The 19201-nt window shown below is 40.8% G+C and overlaps 2 protein-coding genes and 1 long non-coding RNA gene across 5 annotated transcripts in view; 1 reads left to right on the forward strand and 2 right to left on the reverse strand.

Annotated features, from left to right (window-relative positions):
• The window catches only part of LOC101855569 (F-box/WD repeat-containing protein 9), a gene marked incomplete in the record, with an annotated part of 22821 nt that extends 7902 nt beyond the window's left edge, over nt 1-14919 (reverse strand). The window contains 6 exon segments of the mRNA XM_013083670.2: nt 438-550; nt 2667-2804; nt 3457-3596; nt 4763-4951; nt 6323-6994; nt 14688-14919. Coding sequence (XP_012939124.1) covers nt 438-550; nt 2667-2804; nt 3457-3596; nt 4763-4951; nt 6323-6994; nt 14688-14694 — 1259 coding nt within the window.
• On the reverse strand, nt 9923-14601 carry LOC106012037. The gene is made up of 3 exons (XR_004858641.1): nt 13789-14601; nt 12181-12273; nt 9923-11420 (listed from the first exon to the last, which is right to left on the reverse strand). It is a non-coding gene; the product is annotated as an uncharacterized LOC106012037 (long non-coding RNA).
• A 912-nt stretch (nt 14920-15831) lies between the features above and the next one.
• LOC101855796 (recQ-mediated genome instability protein 2) lies at nt 15832-19116 on the forward strand (the record flags this gene model as incomplete). 3 transcript variants are annotated; one of them, XM_013083666.2, is given in 3 exon segments in its annotated part: nt 15832-15928; nt 18185-18372; nt 19014-19116. In XM_013083666.2, coding segments are annotated over 2 exon segments (286 nt in total), but the record flags the coding sequence as incomplete, so codon positions are not given.
• Between the last annotated feature and the right edge of the window lie 85 nt (nt 19117-19201).

Consider the following 19201-nt stretch of genomic DNA (forward strand, 5'->3'; position numbering starts at 1 on the left):
ACCACACAGTAACTGTACACAAAGGAAGGTGAAAATACCAAAAATTTCCACATCAACAACAGACACGTGGACTTGTTGGTCATCGTCTTAAAGCTTCTTCATTTGTCTGGTTTTGGATGATGAAATAAAATACCATCTATCTTGACTAGAAGTCAAACCATGTGACTGAGGGAGGTGGGGGTGGCCTGGTGTCAGACTGACAATTTGCGAGAAAGAGGCTGCCAAAGCTTGAGTGTCCGTGTATACTGAAAATTTACTCTTTTTTGAGCCTATAACGAATATTTTGGAGAAAAATCTAAGCAGAAATGTCTTTATAAAAGGACAAAGAAGGTGTGAATGTTTTTGATACATTTGTTCCCAGCTTCGTTCAATAAGGAGGGGGAAAGAAGTGAGTGGGCTTCTGTCGTTCAGAAGTGTGTGGTAGGTGCACGTCTTACTTGAAGCTTTGAGCTTGTGCGCAGCCGGCCGCCAAATCAAACATGCGCACGTGCGTGTCCCACGATCCCGTGATGAGCGTGTCTCCCACCGAGGCCATGCTCCAGATCCAGCCCTGAGAGACCAGCGAGACGGGAGAGAGAGTGTTTAAGTAAGGGTTTTACGGCATTTACAACACAATAATAAGGTCATATAAGTGCCGAAGAATAGATGGTACAAGAGAATAACAAACACAAAAAAGAAGGAGGAGAGATAAATGTGATTGCGATAGATGTTTGATAGGAAAGAAGGAGCAAACCACACCAGAGCACCAGCCAACCTCCCACTGAGAGAGTGTTTCGGGTGTGTCGTGTGGGAGGACAGACAGACGGGTGGACGGATGGACGGATGGACGGACGGACGGACGGACGGACAGACAGACAGACAGACAGACAGACAGACAGACAGACAGACAGACAGACAGACAGACAGACAGACAGACAGACAGACAAGAAACAAGAGAAGCCTGAGGCTACCCCCAAAGACTTCCTGATGGAAACAGCACACAAAGCCAGACAATGTAGTACAAGTTTTACAGCACACAAAGCCAGACAATGTAGTACAAGTTTTACAGCACACAAAGCCCGACAATGTAGTACAAATTTTACAACACACAAAGCCAGACAATGTAGTACAAGTTTTACAACACACAAAGCCAGACAATGTAGTACAAGTTTTACAGCACACAAAGCCAGACAATGTAGTACAAGTTTTACAACACACAAAGCCAGACAATGTAGTACAAGTTTTACAGCACACAAAGCCAGACAATGTAATACAAGTTTTACAGCACACAAAGCCAGACAATGTAATTGTAGTACAAGTTTTACAGCACTTGCACCACAAACAGGTCATATAGGTGCTGGTAGAAAAGACGAAGCAAATCCCAGCAGAGCACCCGCCAACCACCCACCAATCCCAGTTTGGTAGCGATCTTCCTTTCTACAAATACCTTGGCCCTCATATGACCTTACGCAGTTGTGAGCGCCCTAAAACCTTACTAAAACTTTTCTACAAATACCTTGATGAACCAAAATAAGACTCCACTAGCTACCAAAACAAAACGTAATGACTAATCACCACAACATGAAACATCCACAAAGTTCAATAACCCCAAGGCTAGAAACAAATTTTTTTTTAAAAAACACAAAAAAACCCAAGTACATCTCAAAAACAAAAAATTATCTGCAGAAATTCTTCCCTCCGCCCCTTATTGCACATTCTGTGTGTCGTGAGTCACCTATTGCACATTCTGTGTGTCGTGAGTCACCTATTGCACATTCTGTGTGTCGTGAGTCACCTATTGCACATTCTGTGTGTCGTGAGTCACCTATTGCACATTGTGTGTCGTGAGTCACCTATTGCACATTGTGTGAGTCGTGAGTCACCTATTGCACATTCTGTGTGTTGTGGGTCACTTATTGCACATTCTGTGTGTTGTGAGTCACTTATTTATTACACATTCTGTGTGTCGTGAGTCACTTATAGCACATTCTGTGTGTTGTGAGTCACTTATTTATTACACATTCTGTGTGTCGTGAGTCACTTATAGCACATTCTGTGTGTTGTGAGTCACTTATTTATTACACATTCTGTGTGTCGTGAGTCACTTATTGCACATTCTGTGTGTTGTGAGGGGAGTCACTTATTGCACATTCTGTGTGTTGTGAGTCACTTATTACACATTCTGTGTGTTGTGAGTCACTTATTGCACATTCTGTGTGTTGTGAGTCACTTATTGCACATTCTGTGTGTTGTGAGTCACTTATTGCACATTCTGTGTGTTGTGAGTCACCTATTGCACATTCTGTGTGTTGTGGGGGAGGCCACGCGGACTTTGTGATCAGAGCTGAACATGGACACAGTTACTTTTGTAAACAAAAAGACAATTAATCTGTCCCCGAGGTTTTATGCACCCACATCATTTAGCAAAATTTCACCATTTTTTTTTGCATGTATAATGTCTGATTATTTTCCTCGATCATTCTTTGTTAGAATTAACAGAATCGCATATTTTCACATTTTTGGGCTCAGTTTGCATAATTTCAGAATTCTTTTTTCATAAAACCGCAGGGACAGATTAATGGATAACTTCTATGGAGTTAAAGAGAACACAAGTGCTTTCAGTTATAACTGTTCTTCTCAAGAAAATACAGGGAAACAATGGAGGATGACAAAACGGCTTGGCTTACCCCGTGGCTGATGTCGGAGTGAACCAACATGTCTGCCATCTGTTTGTCTGGCTGTACGCCTGGCGAGTCGTCCCACTTGGCAAGATCCACAATGTTCAGGAAGCGGTTGCGATCGCCAGACGCCAAAAGCCGACCCTCCTGAGAAAGTAAAGAATGGGAGGCGCGATGACAAAATGAGCAACTTCTCCTGATAATAAAAATAATTATGTCGATAATTTCTATAGGGCCCACTCCCGTGTGAACACAGCTCTGGGCGCTTTACATAAATGCAGCATGTACGAACAATCTTCATGCACACACACACACTCACATTACCCACACATACGTGCACACACTTGCACGCCAAACACACGCACACACACACACACATCTACTTGTTTATCACACGTGCACACTTACACATCGCTACGAAGTGAGCACATACAAATACAGAATAAAATAATATACACAATGCATTTCACAAAACACGCAAGTCCCCCTATGTTGTTCCGGCACAGTATGAGCATGACATTGATAAATCAGCCCATTTACAATTGTACTGAGCATAAGAACGAGAAATGTCCCCTCTTTGGGAATTGCCTCCAGACACTTCAGTCAGTTTGTCACTATCACTGAAAACGACCAAGACAAATGTCTCCTTTCAACATGAATAACGACGGTCACTGTCAATGTTCGGGAGCCCCCCATTGACCCAATGTCCATCCTTGAGGAGTCAGGCTGCTCCCGCCCAGCATGTCATGGCCGACCCCCGACTGACCTTTAAGAGATGTACCACCGACCCCCGACTGACCTTCATGAGATGCACGGCGTCCACCTCTCCATTGACGTTATGGCCGTACAGGAAGTGACGCGTGTTCCTGGACCAGTCTCGCCACGTGTGGTAACTGTCTTCCCTCGCCACACACGCGTCCACCCAGCTGAAGTCTGAGGCTGGGACGCAGAGGACAGAGTGACATAATGAACTACTGTAACAACTGGTGTAGAGGACAGAGTGACATAATGAACTACTGTAACAACTGGTGTAGAGGACAGAGTGACATAATGAACTACTGTAACAACTGGTGTAGAGGACAGAGTGACATAATGAACTACTGTAACAACTGGTGTAGAGGACAGAGTGACATAATGAACTACTGTAACAACTGGTGTATGACGCTAGAACGTAGAGTATAGTGAACATCAATAACAGTTTCAATAATTGTCAGAGTCAATCTTTATGAGAAATACAGGGCCAAACAAAAAGAACATAACTGATCATTCTCATGATCAAATCTCTCATGATCAAATCAACAACTTTTAAGCCAGTTCTATTTACGATGCACCAAAGCGACAAAAAGAAAATGGTAAATGCCTGTAAATTCTTTTGCCATATCGACAGACCAAAGCTGAAGGGCTCGAACTTTGATCGGTTCTGGATCAAAGAAATGAAATTGTGTCATGACATGGCGGAATCAAGCGCGTGTCAATTTTTGGAAAGAGTTAATGTCTTAAAGCCTGCTCATTTTGTCTTGTTTGCCTGTTCAATTGTCTTGTTTGCCCGTTCATTTGTCTTGTTTGCCTGTTCATTTGTCTTGTTTGCCTGCTCATTTTGTCTTGTTTGCCTGTTCATTTGTCTTGTTTGCCCGTTCAATTGTCTTGTTTGCCTGTTCAATTGTCTTGCTTTTGATGAAAAAAAAGTAGCCATCTATCTTAAACAGAGTTTGAGATATTTGCGATTGAAGGAGGTGGGAGTTGCCTGGAGGTAGAGGTACGGTAAAATTAGAAACAAAATGGGTCCAAAATTTTGGGGACTTTCAAAGCTTGAATATCCTTAGAAACTTTTCAAATTTACATTTTTATGCCCTTGTTAAACCTTTTTCAGTAAAAGCCACAAAGAAATTTGTTTTTAAATGAACATAAAAGGTGGGGGGTTTTTTAAGCCTCCCCCAAAAAATCAATAAAAACTGCCCACCTGTCAGATAGATGTTGGACTGTTCAATTTTATTTTGACCAGCCCCTAATTTCACCGCAGTGACACACAAGTTACAACTTTTCAGAAGCAATTCCACGAGGAACAAGACAACAACAACGGGCGGGTGAAATCTTCCTCTCTTTACCAGACACAACAGCAGGGTAAGGCTTGTGGCAGCGAAGAAACACCCTCGACTTCCAATATGCCTCGTTGTCGAACATCTCCAGGAAGCGAAGGCACACCTTGCTGAGGGAGTCGCGGACGACCCTGGCCTCGAGGAACACGGCGATGTGGAAGATGACGTCGTCATGGAGCTGGTCCAACCTCAGACCGCCTGGGGGTGTAGAGAGAGACACAGTTGGAATTGTCTAAGTCTAAGACAGTCTGTTGACACAGAGAAAGACACAGTCTAAGACAGTCTGTGGACATAGAGAAAGACACACTCGGAACTGTATAAGTCTAAGACAGTCTGTGGACATAGAGAAAGACACAGTCTAAGACAGTCTGTGGACATAGAGAAAGACACACTCGGAATGTATAAGTCTAAGACAGTCTGTGGACATACAGAAAGACACAGTCTAAGACAGTCTGTGGACATAGAGAAAGACAAAGTCTAAGACAGTCTGTGGACATAGAGAAAGACACAGTCTAAGACAGTCTGTGGACATAGAGAAAGACACAGTCTAAGACAGTCTGTGGACATAGAGAAAGACACAGTCTAAGACAGTCTGTGGACACAGAGAAAGACACAGTCGGAATTGTCCAAGTCTACGACAGTCTGTGGACATAGAGACACAGTCTAAGACAGTCTGTGGACACAGAGAAAGACACAGTCGGAATTGTCCAAGTCTAAGACAGTCTGTGGACATAGAGACACAGTCCGATTTGTCTAACTGTAGGAACACTTGAAGATAATATATACATCATGATGTAATTATCTTTATTAATTAGGCTTAACTTATCAAAGAAATTAAAGGAAAAAAAATACAGTCTCCATCCATATGAGAAGAAGCTAGAACTATCTCACCGAGTGAACGGTCCAGCATCAAAGGTCAAATGACAGGTGAGATACACTAGACCTGCAAACCACTCAATAGCCAAAAATTGCCAGTTCTCAGAATCCTCCCTAAAGATCAGAGTCTGGGGGAACAAACATCGGAGCCTCCAGAACATTAACCCTACCCGTACGTCGTGTTTTACTATCGTATCCATATGATGTGGGGAACTCTGTGCCTCCACTTAACCCTATCTGTACGTCGTGTTTTACTATCGTATCCATACAACGTGGGGAACTCTGTGCCACCACTTTCCAAAGAGGAAATTTACTCGTTAATCCGATCCGCACGCTTAGCATAGCAGTCTGTCAAAATTATTTTTTTGAGAAATACAGAAAGTTTCAAAGAGATCTTTGTACTAGAAGTATTCTAAAATGTGAAAAATACAACCTCGGGGTACAAAATGACCCCAGGGTGTACGGATATGGTTAAGATGAAGATTATGTAACAAACCGACAGTGGCAAAATAACTTTATATATTGCAAAGATACGTACAAGAATTTATAAGTTGCACACAACTGAAGGAAACAAAATTTAAGATAAAATTACATACTGACGCAAATCCAATCTGAGGATTTTTCAATGGACAAAAATAAAATCGGCAAGTTTCACATGTTATCCGAGCACCTGACAGCCGTGGACACACCCACCTTCATACGGAGGGCTCCAGGCTGAGGATTGGCCCCAGGTCTCCTCTGGTTTCTCATCAGGCACGTCGCATGACCCTCTCACGCAACCCACCATCTCCTCCTCGCATCCCACCATCTTCAGGACAGCAGGGTCTTCACCACACTCGCACTGACCTTGACCCTGACCCTCGACATTCATCTCCTGAGCCGGAGATTCCGACCGCGAGCCACCTAGCTTCTCGTCGTGGTCAGCTTTCCCTGAGGGATTGGACTCTACCATGTGCACGTCTCCATCTCGATGCTCGGAATCCTTCCCTTCAGCCACCGGCAGGCATTCTTTGTGATCAGAACAAATGTTTTCGAAGCTCTCCACAGGAGCAGACGCCATATCCTGGCTCCCAGCACACGCTCCAAAGTCAAAACAATCGGCGCTCGCGTCTTCCCCTACATCACCATCTGCCAGTCTAGCGGGGAAACCGTGCTCATCGGCGAGACAAGCAGACTCTGTCTCTGTGACACCTGACACATCGGAGCACGCTGACGGTGACGCTGGGCTTTGTTTGTTGGAGGTCGGCTGTTGGGACACTTCCTCTCCGTCTGCCTCGGGGGTTCGGCTCAAACTGGGGGCAGAAGCAGCCACGTCTGCCGCGTTGTCGCTGTCCCCTGCATCAGAGCACACACCTGGACACGGCTCTGAAAAAACCCCCACAATAAAATATAAAACCCTCTTTACTTTTATGGAAGATAAAATGGTAGGAGTGCATATAATGCTGATTATGTATCAAGCTTTTAACACAGTATAAAATTATTGCTTACAATAATTGTTTATTTATATATATAATGGTTAATATTATATTGTATAATTCAAGTGTGAGTGTGATTGTACTGTGGGTATGTTTGTGAGTACAAGCAAAAAACTATTACCTGTTTGTATAAAATGTATGGAAGACAGGACACGTGAAAGAGAATCATGAATGGGTGTATGTGTGTACAAACGGGCATTCATGTATGTGAGTATGTGTGTGTGTGCGAGTATGTGTGTGTGTGTGTGCGTGCGAATACGTGTGTGTGCGTGTGTGCGTGCGAGTATGTGTGTGTGTGTGTGTGCGAGTATGTGTGTGTGCGTGTGTGTGTGTGTGTGTGTGTGAGTATGTGTGTGTGTGTGTGTGCGAGTATGTGTGTGTGTGTGTGCGAGTATGTGTGTGTGTGTGTGCGAGTATGTGTGTGTGTGTGTGCGAGTATGTGCGAGTATGTGTGTGTGCGTGTGTGTGCGTGTGTGTGTGTGCGTGTGTGTGCACATAATCAACAAAACCAAGCTAGCTTCTGAGCAATACAGAAATACAGTACAGATTTATCTTTCTTTTCAAGTTGAGAGTGTTTATACAGATCTGGTAACCGGGAATAAAGTCATGAAGTATACAGACCCGGTAGGGGAAATCTTTTGTGGTTTCGGAAAGTTTCAGCACCCTCTTGGCTCAGGAGAGAACTTAGGATCTTCTAGATCTATGGGCTAGGCCTAGGTGTAGACAGACATAAATCATAGATCTAGTTTCGAGACTAGATCTAGATCTAAATGAAGAATGCGGATCGGGTCTTTTCGATGAACGATAGTTTTTTCCTTGGTCATGGAGTAGGGGGAATCATTAAGACAATTTGAAGAAAAGAATAATGTCATAATTTCAATCGAGCAGTCACTTTCTCTATTTTTCTGTCTCTCTCCCCTCTTTTTCTACCTGCCCCCCCCCCCCCCCTCTCTCTCTCCTCTATGTATCGCTCACCTTCTCTTTGTTTGTCTCTGTCTTTCTTTCTCCCCCCACCTGCTTTCCAACTCTTTCTTTCTCTTGTTCCCTCCTGTCAACAGGGGCATGTGATATTTGTTAGCACTTCTCCCTGTTCTCTACCCTCTCTCTCTCTCTCACACACACACACACACTACCGGGTCTGGGGGCTGAAACTTTCCGAAACCACAAAAGATTTCCCCTACCAGGTCTGTATACTTCGTGACTTTGTTCCCGGTTACCGGGTCTGTATACACTTCGTTTCAAGTTATCTTACACTTTACAAGGTCGTATCTTTAAATTGTTTATATTATTTATTATGAAGTGATTATTCGGACTCGAGTCCGAATATGAAAAAATGTTATTCGGACTCTGATTCTTGTCCAGCATGACATTACTTCTGACTTCCGACTTCCTGTGACTCGTGACTCCGGCTTCCTGTCCTGCCTCACTCGTGACTCGCCTCAGGCTGGGTAGAGACCGGGATCACTTCGGGCAAAAAGGCATTTTGTGCAGGAGCCGAGTTTTAATCTTATGATGAATTTGAGGCCGGCTTGAAAAGTTATAGCGCTTCTAATAAATGTTTATTTGTCAAGAGGTCATCAGAAGCAATTAAAGATGGCTCGTTAGCGTGTGTCGGGGTCGGATGGGCGGCCTGCACACGTGTGGCTGTGTGCGTGTCAGGGAGGGGGGGGGGGCACTATCGGTCCGGGCGTTGAACGTCGCATATGCGTCAGTCTTTTTCCCCCTGGCAACTGATCATTATTACAATAATAAGCTAATCTTGACGTAGATCTACGTAATGAATTGTGCGCTGGTCTATGGAATCAAAAGTTGCCGTATGCTCAGCTGGCTCTACACAGCAACACAACTTTTTCTTGGTAAACAATCGAGATGACACAGGCTTGTGTATTTGAACGAATTGGTCTTTATTTTTTACACAGCTCATAATATGCAGGTGCCAGGTGGTCTGCTAATCTTCAATTTTACCTTTTTCTACAACAAAGAAAGTGGGAAACATGGGGGTGGGGTGGGGGGTGGGGGGCGTATCAATGAGGCGGCGGGCATCGGATTGGCAGAAAAGGTGTGGGGGAAACTAAAAAATGGCGGAAAATTGGAAGCACTGAACGTCAGATCTATAGAACGAAGACACTTCCTTTTTTCCGGACCCGAGTCCGAATAACATTTTTTCATATTCGGACTCGAGTCCGAATAAGACATTTTTTTTATTCGGACTCCATTTGCAACACGAGACCGAAAGTCTCCCTCTTCAGCCCTAATGATGTCGAGGACAATGGTGAAAGGTTTGACTGAGGAAGACGTCCAGGGCAGGGTCTGGCCCCAGAGATAGTCCTCTTGGGGCTTGGGGGTAACAATCATTCAAGAGCCCTGGAATAAATACACAGAACTGAAGGAGGACTTAACGATGCCTGCTACTGCTTCTATCACAGTCAGGCAGTGATGAAGGAATCGTTTCAAGCTGCATTTGATCCCGGTGATCTTAGACACCTGACAGGCAATTTTAGTTTGCCTAAGGATCTCTGTCTCTAATGAAATGTAAACAACATTATAGGCTGCTGGCATAGAGGCAGAGATATGGGTCATTCCACCAGTACTGTTTACTAAAAGTAACATTCAAGTTCAAAATTCAAAGTCAAATTTTAATACTTTTCTATAGCAGGTCATAAAGAGAAATGTCTCATTGGTCACTCCTGAAAATTGTAGACCTCTTTGATAATTAGGTTTGACACAGTTACGCCCGAAATTTTGCTTTTCAAGTTGGTGAGGATTGTTACAAACACAAACATTGACAACAATAACAAAATATTCAGACAAAATCAAATTGATTTGTTCTTGTGCTCATGTTTTATTTACCAGAAGACACAAAACCACTTGAAAGATTTTGACTTAAAGACAACACTGTTTAAGAAAATTGCATAAAATGGTGAGGAACGTTACAGGAAAAATGCCAGAAAAATTGACTGTCGCCATTATCAGTTTCTTCATCAAAGTACACATAGATGAAAGATAGTGTCATCACTTTATAAAAATATAAACATTGAGAAATCATAAGAAAGACAAAAACATATTCAAAATGGCAAATCATGAGGAAGGCAACACATTTTGGTGAAATGGTGAGGAACGTTACTGGACAAAATACGGCATACAATATTTCACTAGAACTTCTTTGTATCAAACTTAAAAGCATTATTTCTTTACAAGAAAGTTATTTGTTAAGCAAATGCAGTAAATGGACACAGTATTTTTGAAAAGAATAAACAAGAACGGAGGAAAAAGAGATATATTGAAAATCGAAAGTGAGGATTGTTACAATCAGGTCCTACAATAAACATACTGGTCTCCGCTGCCTTTTGAGTTTGACTGACAGGAGTTGTTAGTTTTACTGAGTGTAGAGTGGATGTGACAAATCAACAGACTAATGATGTCCAATGATACTACGGTAAAAAGAAATAAAGTGTTGCAAATAGAGAGCTGAATGGTTACAGTTTCAATGTCGGAAATTGAATACCTGTGGCATTCTTACTTGCTCTTAGACGTGAAGCTAGCAATAAGTGAATGAAATGAAATTTAAAACGCCCTGCATAGTGAAAATATCAGGAGACACATAGAACAAATGCCTGGTATCTCAATAGGGGGACATTTCGTAAACAATCTAAGAAATGCAGACGACACAGTCCTAATAGCAGAAGATGAAAAACACCTACAGGATCTATTAAATGTCATTGCACAAGAGAGTGACAACATGGGCCTACGACTAAACATCAAGAAGACTGAAACAATGGTGATAAGTAGAAAAACTCCAACCCCAACCTGCAATATCAAAATCAATGGTACCACCCTCAAGCAAGTACAACATTTTGAATATTTAGGGACCATGATATCATCATCACACCGAAATTAAAAGCAGCCTTTGCCTAGCAAAAGCAACCTTCCAAAAAATGAAACAGAAACTTACGAACATCAATCTGTCACTGGAAACAGGAAAACGAGTACTGAAAAGTTACATCAAGCCAATCCTATTACTACTTTATGGGTTCGAAGCATGGACAATCAATAGACAGCTGAGAAGAACAATTGAGGCAAGGCATCGGATGATGATGATGAGCAATTTTGGTGCACGGCGTATGGTAAAGATTAACTCTGTGTGAGTGCTCATTCAAATTTGTAGGGGCCAGGAGAAACTAAAGCAGGAGGTTCAAGGGTGCGGCAAACATCATAAATTGGTATGACTGAGGTGTCATCGGGCTGCGGCCAGATGTTCAGGCCAGATCCTACTGGCTTCATCTTACTTGCACCTCCCCAGGAAAGGTCTTCTCCACCTGCACAAAAAAAGAAAGGGCATAACATGTTCATGTCAAAAGTGTAGGCCTATATTTGAAAGCAGTGGGTAAATAAATCTCAATGTCATGAGGTTAATGGGAAGAAAAACCTACATAATCCCAACTTCTAAATGCTTAGACTTTCATTTTCATCAATCCGCCAGGGCAGTGCTACTGACAGAAGTGTCTTTAAGCCATTCCCAAAGGGGGATATTAACATGTTCTTATGCACCGTAGCATTGTAAATGGGCTGATTTATGTTTCAATGTCATGCTCATACTGTGCCGAAACAAATAGGGGGAACTGCTGCTGTTTCTTTCCTCATCATTACTAGATATATCGTCATTTCTCCTCTACTTCTTTTGTATGTTTGTTACTCTCTTGTGAACTGCTATTTCTAGGGTGCTTTGCTAGTCGAAGCAGACTTTGTGCTGTTGAGGCTAGAGGTGAGCAGAGTAAGCCTGATTCCCCATTTGGACTTCTCTGTTGACATTCACCCCTTGGCGCTCATATGACCTTGCGCAGTTGCGAGCGCCGTAAAAACCTTACTAAAACTAAAGAGACTTTCATGTCACCCCAGCCTGCCTGAGCCTTAGGTGCCATGGGCTTGTTGATGAAGGCTATTGTCCAGATGTCATAGTTTGGTATGAGAATTGTATGTCTACAATTTAATTTTGTTCAGGCAGGCATCGAATAGAAGGGATCCAGGTTATTTCTATGGCAAATACAACAATTGTTTAATTAGAAATCCCAGACTTACAATGCCTCTAAATTGGCGATGGGCCCCACCGGTGGCGTACTGTCCCTCTTGGATACCTGTATCCTCTTTTTTGTCAGCTAGATCTTCTTCTCCCTAGGTAAAATGTAAAACAAGGTAACAACAATGAGCCTGCTGACACAAATGTCGAAAAGGAGTTAGAACTAGACAGTTTAGTGTATTTAAACAACAGCACAGATAATATATCAACTATAATTGTCCCTGTAACAATCCTCAGGCTATCTCTTTTACACAGGATTTCTACACAGCTAAAAGTTAACTCTCCACTGTTCCTTTTGATAATTAACATAATTTTCTCTCTTACTCTTATCATGTGTATCTTTTCCAGCCAATGAATGATGCAACTTTGGCATTAACAGATTTTTAAAAATTTGGAACGCTAAAGAGACAGACAAAGAAATGTGTCCAGTGAAACAATCCTCACTCTTTTTGGTGATCCTCAAAAATAGCACAAAAGTAAAATTTGCTAATTGTGACAAAAATAGGTGATTATGTTAATATTCATCAATAATCAATAAAGACCAAAATCCTTTCAAAAGATTTCATTTTGGTAGTTTCGGTGAGGAATGTTTCATATTCCTCAATTATAGACTGTCCCTGTAACAATCCTCAGGCTGTTTCTTTTACACAGGATTTCTACACAGCAAAAAGTTTCAACTCTCCACTGTTCTTTTTGATAATTATCATAATTTTCTCTCTTATATCTGGTGTATCTTTCCCAGCCAATGAAGGGTGCAACTTTGGCATGAACAGATTTTTAAAATGTGGAACGCTACACAGACAGACAAAGAAATGTGTCCAGTGAAACAATCCTCGTAAACTCTTGACTTCTTGAAAAGGAAGTTAAAACCACTAGAAATTCAGTCTGTTAAAGTTTGCCCCAAACATATTTATTGACATAAAAACTACAAAGACAGAAAAAAACAACTCTTCCTCTCTTCTGAAAAGCACTACAGATTTGGGTGAGGAATGTTTCGGATATAAAATTTCAAGTCTGTCCACGTAACGATCCTTTCACACTGCAGACAATCTGCTATCAAAACAACCCCATGGTACATTTTTCTAAACAAGAGTACAATAGATGAACCATGTTAGTTCAATCCAATCAATGAAGTGAATACAAATGCCATGACACAGTAAAAAAATACCAATGATGTCTATTATCTGTCCAAATCAAAAGGAAGGTTACACGGACAAACTGTTGTTCAAAATCTTGTAGCGTTCCCCACCCGTGAATTTGGAACCAGAAAAACAATGTCATATGAATGCCTATTTCCTCCCAAGTCCAGTTTTTACCACAATGACACATAAATGTAAGGGAAAAATGTGTATATTCATTGCCTTTATGGTGTATTTCTCCATTTTCTGTAATTCCAATAAAGGACCGCTACTTGGGACAAACATTGAACGTTTGTCCATTCAAAAGGAAAAACAGCGGATGACCGACAATGGTGGAGGTTCATCTATTAACATTGGGATAAGAAAACTACTGAAACATTAAATTGGAATTACAAGTCCAAACAAAACATAACTTAATCAATGTGTGCGAAAAATTTTCAAAACTTTCACATTTTTGGTGAGTATCGTTACCTTTCTTGAACATCAAGGGGATTGTTACTTGGTCAGAACTGGTGGACGAACGAGAGTCGGGAGCTCTCACGGGCGCATCCATCTTCTGAATGAAAAATCAAGCGGTGGAAACCAAAGAGTTCTCTTCCCAGATGAGATCAAAAAGTCATGCGCGCAAATTGACCGAAACAAAGTGACTCGGCCGACTGCGGTGAGGATCGTTAAAAACGGACGATCATCAACCTATGGTTTCAAAATGCTGTAAAAATACACGCTTTGGGTCGTTCTTGCCTGGTTCTGTCCGTACTGAGCAGCTCAACACTAATAACACATCAGCTAATTGACGTAAAAGGCAGACTTGATCTGATCATTAGTGAGATTTAAGACTTTGAATTTTCTACCTGAAATGGACGAACACATGTAATGATCCTCACCATAATTTAGCGACCTACTATGGCCTTATAAGGAAAGGTGGGGACTTTCTGCAAGAACTGCCTTGGTGTTTAACTTACTGTTGCTGAAGGAATACATTTATTATGAATACAAACATTACTTTGGGACTGTGGCTGAGGCTTAAATAGATGCACCTCTTCCATGTTACTTTTACACTTGAATAAAAACTCACTATTTTTATTAGTAATATGTCAAAATTATGCAAAATGTTTTCTGAGCACATTTTTGAGCCTACCAAAGCTTCTCCATCATCATTTCTTTGCAATCATACCTTAGTGTCTGTAGTTGGTGACTTTTGGAGGGTGTTATTGAGGTGGAAAATAATGAGCAGTAAAAGTAAACAGTACTGGTGGAATGACCCATATAATATAATTTATAAAGGTTTCAACTCTTTCTTTCCTCTAGATTAGATCTAGAAATCTAGATATCTAGACGTTGAAAAGTAACAGACATGCATTTTTACATACCTTCCATGACAAAGATCACTTTAAGACGAAATCAAACGGAGCTGTTTTTAATAACAAGCAGTCTGAAACTGACTCATGATTCGATACTAAAAAAAGGCCTGCGTCAAACGCGAGTCAGCCATTTGTAAATAAACTGAAAGAGGGAGATTTCTACTTTACACAGTTAATGATTGGTTCCCAAAAAAGCCTTTGACCAATCAACGGACATTTGACATCAACGATCCGGGCCAACACCGTCTCCAGTCTCCAGAGACCGTAAACCGTCTCGATAGGCTATGAGACAAAAACAAGGCGTGGAAACCGTCGCGTCTCTGCGTAGAACCGGAAGTAGCTGGTGGTTGGCAGTAACGGCGTACCATTGTATACAAGTCAGCGTAGAAAAATAATTATGGAGACCACATCGGGGCTTTTGCTATCTATTAAAGGTTTTTACGCATTCTTTGACAGTACATGTATATAAAAACACAAGAAAATTTGTGCACAAATAGTTTGACCTCTCTTCAAGTTGTTACTTGAGTGAAGGACCGACCTTCGCAGTGAGTGCAACATGATGTCATGCCCAGCTCACAGGCTACCACAGAATTTAGAACAACTTTTTCTGACCTTTTTTCAAGATGTCATTGCGATACCGTTTCAGTCCGCTCACCCCACGCGTGTTCTCCCATGGTACATCAGTCCATACAACATGTCATATTATAGGCCTTATAATTCTGTCAGTCCAGAAACTTAACAAGTGAAGAAAAAAACGAAACAGAAAAACAATATTATCATCAAACGGTACAAGTACCAAAAAAACCCAAAACTACCACCGATCTCTCTATATATCATCATCACTGCCTTTCTCACCCTGCACAAGAGCATAGGCCACAGATAAACACTTTCCACCTTCTCTATCCTGGGCTAGCCTCTTGATCTCATTCCACGTTCTCTCTACATGAAATGAAAACTTTCAAAAGCTTCAACGGCACATAACACAGTTATAAAATATTGCACCTCCTTTTTGCCTGCCACAAGCGAGCTGCCACGGCCTATTTGCCGTTTGCCACCAGTTTGGGTTTCCCCCGTGCACTGACGCCAGCAATGACTCCAAATCTTTGATATGAAGAGTATGTAAAAGTAGGACTACGATATCTAAAGGATCAATTCCAAACACACAACAATTTAGAGCAAATCGAAACTAAGCTAAAGCGAGGAAAGACGAAAAGAAGACTGTCGAGTGTGTTGGAAATTGCGGAGTCTGAGTGAGTCACCCTGGTCTAGAACTATCGAGCCACTTGTAGGTCTTTGTCTGGAACCCCTGATTCATAATACGATTCTATTCTATAGATCTGGATTAGTAGAGAGGTCGAGTGCCAAGACTTACTTTCACTTTTCTTCTTGCAGTTGACTTTCGCACAGACACTTTACTACAACGAAGTACGGCTAGACAAGTACGGCTAGACTGCCAATCTAGCCGATCTAGGTTTGGCCCAATCGACTCAAGCCTGTTAAGTACACAGGTCTCATTAGATCTAGATCTAGAATCTAGTAAGTATTCAGGTCAGGGTTGGGTTGATTTAAATCAGTTGATTTTTTTGATTTAAATCAACTTGATTTTTTGATAAAAATCAGTGATTTAAATCACTTTTAAAAAAATTATTTTTATTCAGTTTTTACATATTTCAACATTCAGAATTCCCTTCCTTGGTTTCATAAAACAGATATAAGGTTAAGTAGACTAATATTTATTATAATTCATGTTTAAAAGTCTGCTTTCCCACCATTCACTGTAAAATAATACAGTATTCAATTTACTTTTTTTTTCCATAATTGAAATCAGAGCTGTGTTGATTTAAATCAGTTTTAAAAAAAATATTTCAATCAACTTGATTTTTAAAATAAAAATCAGTGATTTAAATCACTTTTTAACAAATGTATACAGTTTTTACATATTTGAACATTCAGAATTCCTTTCCTTGGTTTTATTAAACATATAAGGTTTAGTAGACTAATATAATCATGCTTAAAAGTCTGCTTTCCCCCCTGTCACTGTAAAATAATACAGCATTCAATTTACTTTTTTTTCATTATTGAAATTAACATTTTCTTTTTCTTTTTAGACAAACACAAGCGCGTGCACACACACACACTGTAATAAAATGCAAGTTTATCTATGCATAATTACCCCCCCCCCTACCCCTTCCTTTTAGACTGACATTTTCTTCATTTTTTGTCTGTAGCCATAATTCACTGATATATATATATATATATATATATATATATACTATTATATAGCAGATTAAGGCTTTCTTTTGAGGTTGCTTAATTTAAGCATTAGTTAAATTGAGACAATGCATTTTGCACTAAAAGAACATACTTTTAGCAACCAAAAATCCCAAACTGTGTCGACATTTTGAAAAAAATAAAAAAAATTTAAAAAATCTGATTTAAATTTAAAAAATCATGATTTAAATAAAAAAAATCGATTTTTTTTATTAAAAAAAAAAAAATCAAAAAAATCACCAACCCTGATTCAGGTTCAAATACATGCAAGTCAGTAAGGCACCTTTTGGTTTTGTCTGAAATACAAATACTTTAGGCATTGCAAACTAAAAATTTCATTTACAATTCAGTCATCAATATTAAGTACGGCTAGCCTGACAGTTTTTTTAAGTACGGCTAGCCTGGATGTCTACCCGTACTTAAGTACGGCTAGACTGCCAGTCTAGCCGTACTTATCTTAGGCCAGGCTATTAACATTAGAAAACAGGAGGTTTAAAATACAGGCACTGTCATTAAGGCACCTGGTTTCGTCTCAAATACAAATACTTTAGGTACTGCACACTAAAAATGTCTATTTACAATTCAGTAGGCCTTTTTTTTGTAAATGGTCAGTCTAGCCATCATATTAAGAATAAGTACGGCTAGACTGTGAGTCTAGCCGTACTTAAGTACGGCTAGACTGCCAGTCTAGCCGTCATTAAGAAACGGCTAGCCTCTTCCTTACTACAATTTTAAATTCATTAGAATCTCTTGTTTTCCATTGTGAAAAGCCTTGCTTTCTTTTCAAGTTTTGTAAGTTAACGTCATACGAGTCTTGCTGTTGCTCTGTGCGACGAGTTTCAAAGAGCATTAAATAAAGCATAAAATAACACAATTTGTGATACAATCCACAATGGATGCTTAAAATCTGGTTTAAAAAGACTTTCCACTTTTCTGATCATCATGAGAATCTTAGATCTAGATCTAGATCTACTCGATCATTATCAGTTGGCCTATCATCATGTAGATCTATGTCCAAATAATTTTCCTATTTCCCTGGGGGAGGGGGGGTTTTGGTCTGCGTGTAGATTCTGTGTGTGTGTGTGTAGTTTTTAAAAATACAGGTTGGAGGGAGGGGGGATGAGGCTAGGTGCGATTTCCCTGGAAACACCTTATAGGCCCTATTTGGCATCAAATAGGGATACGAGACAAAAAAAAGTTTGTAACAACATCTTCTGGTCTGTCGATCTCCCCAGAAGTCATGAGTTTTCTCCAGAAGCCATCGCGGAAGATATTCGTGAACTTCCTGTCTGGGGGCGCCGGTGCACCGTGGGAGGACGGGCAGAGCTCCGACCAGCATCGAGACCGAGACCTACGGTGCTTTCCTCCCGAGGACTACGTCAAAGTGAACTCTTCTGTGTGGATGCAAGGCACCGTCGCTCAGGTCGGTGGCTGTGGTGGGGGTTTGGGTTTCGTTTTTGTTTGTTTTTGTTTGTTTTTTGGATAGTGCTTTGCGACGCTCGCAACTGCGTTATAAACATGTTGAATCAATGAAGACTCCATTGGAATCATTTTTGGCTTCAGTTGTAGTTTGTTCCAAATACTATAATGGAGATTAAAGATTTTCAACTTTATCTCATGAAAAACTACTAAAGGGGGACCCAAAAACTTGTTACTGGTATTTTTGCAATATTTGAACAAGACATTTATGTCCACTTTCATTGAGCTTCAGATAATTATATCAGAATAAAGATTTTTGTGCAGAGTTTAGAAAATCACTCCACTTAGAATGCTGACTTGTGCTACTGTTGGTCAAATGCATTTGTCTGTTACTGTGATTCATAACCATACTAAAATAAATATTTACTTATAACAAGAGCAACATGGTACCACGACAGCAAAGAGGGAAAAGATCAGCTGCAGTTTCCTGCAACGAATCATAAAAGGTGAACTTGGATCTTTCAGTACACGAGTCAGAATTTGTTCTCGTCTTAAAATCTTAAATAGCTTTACCAAAGTTTTGTTTTTTTCATCTTTTCCTCACTTTTTCAACCACTTTTCCTCCCTCTCTCCCCGCCCCGTCAGGTAAAGGAAGCGGAGGACAACGCTGTGATCCTCAATGACGGGACAGGCTCTGTGCTTCTACCAGCTTGTGACAAAGTGGCCTCAAAAATACCGTTCAAGAAAGGTGAATGTTGTTCTTTTATAATGAATTCACTTTGTACGAATATTGTGTGTGTGTGTGTGTGTGTGTGTGTGTGTGTGTGTGTGTG

This window comes from Aplysia californica, unplaced genomic scaffold (genome assembly GCF_000002075.1).
Source record: "Aplysia californica isolate F4 #8 unplaced genomic scaffold, AplCal3.0 scaffold00248, whole genome shotgun sequence".
NCBI classification, from domain to species: Eukaryota; Metazoa; Mollusca; class Gastropoda; order Aplysiida; family Aplysiidae; genus Aplysia; species Aplysia californica.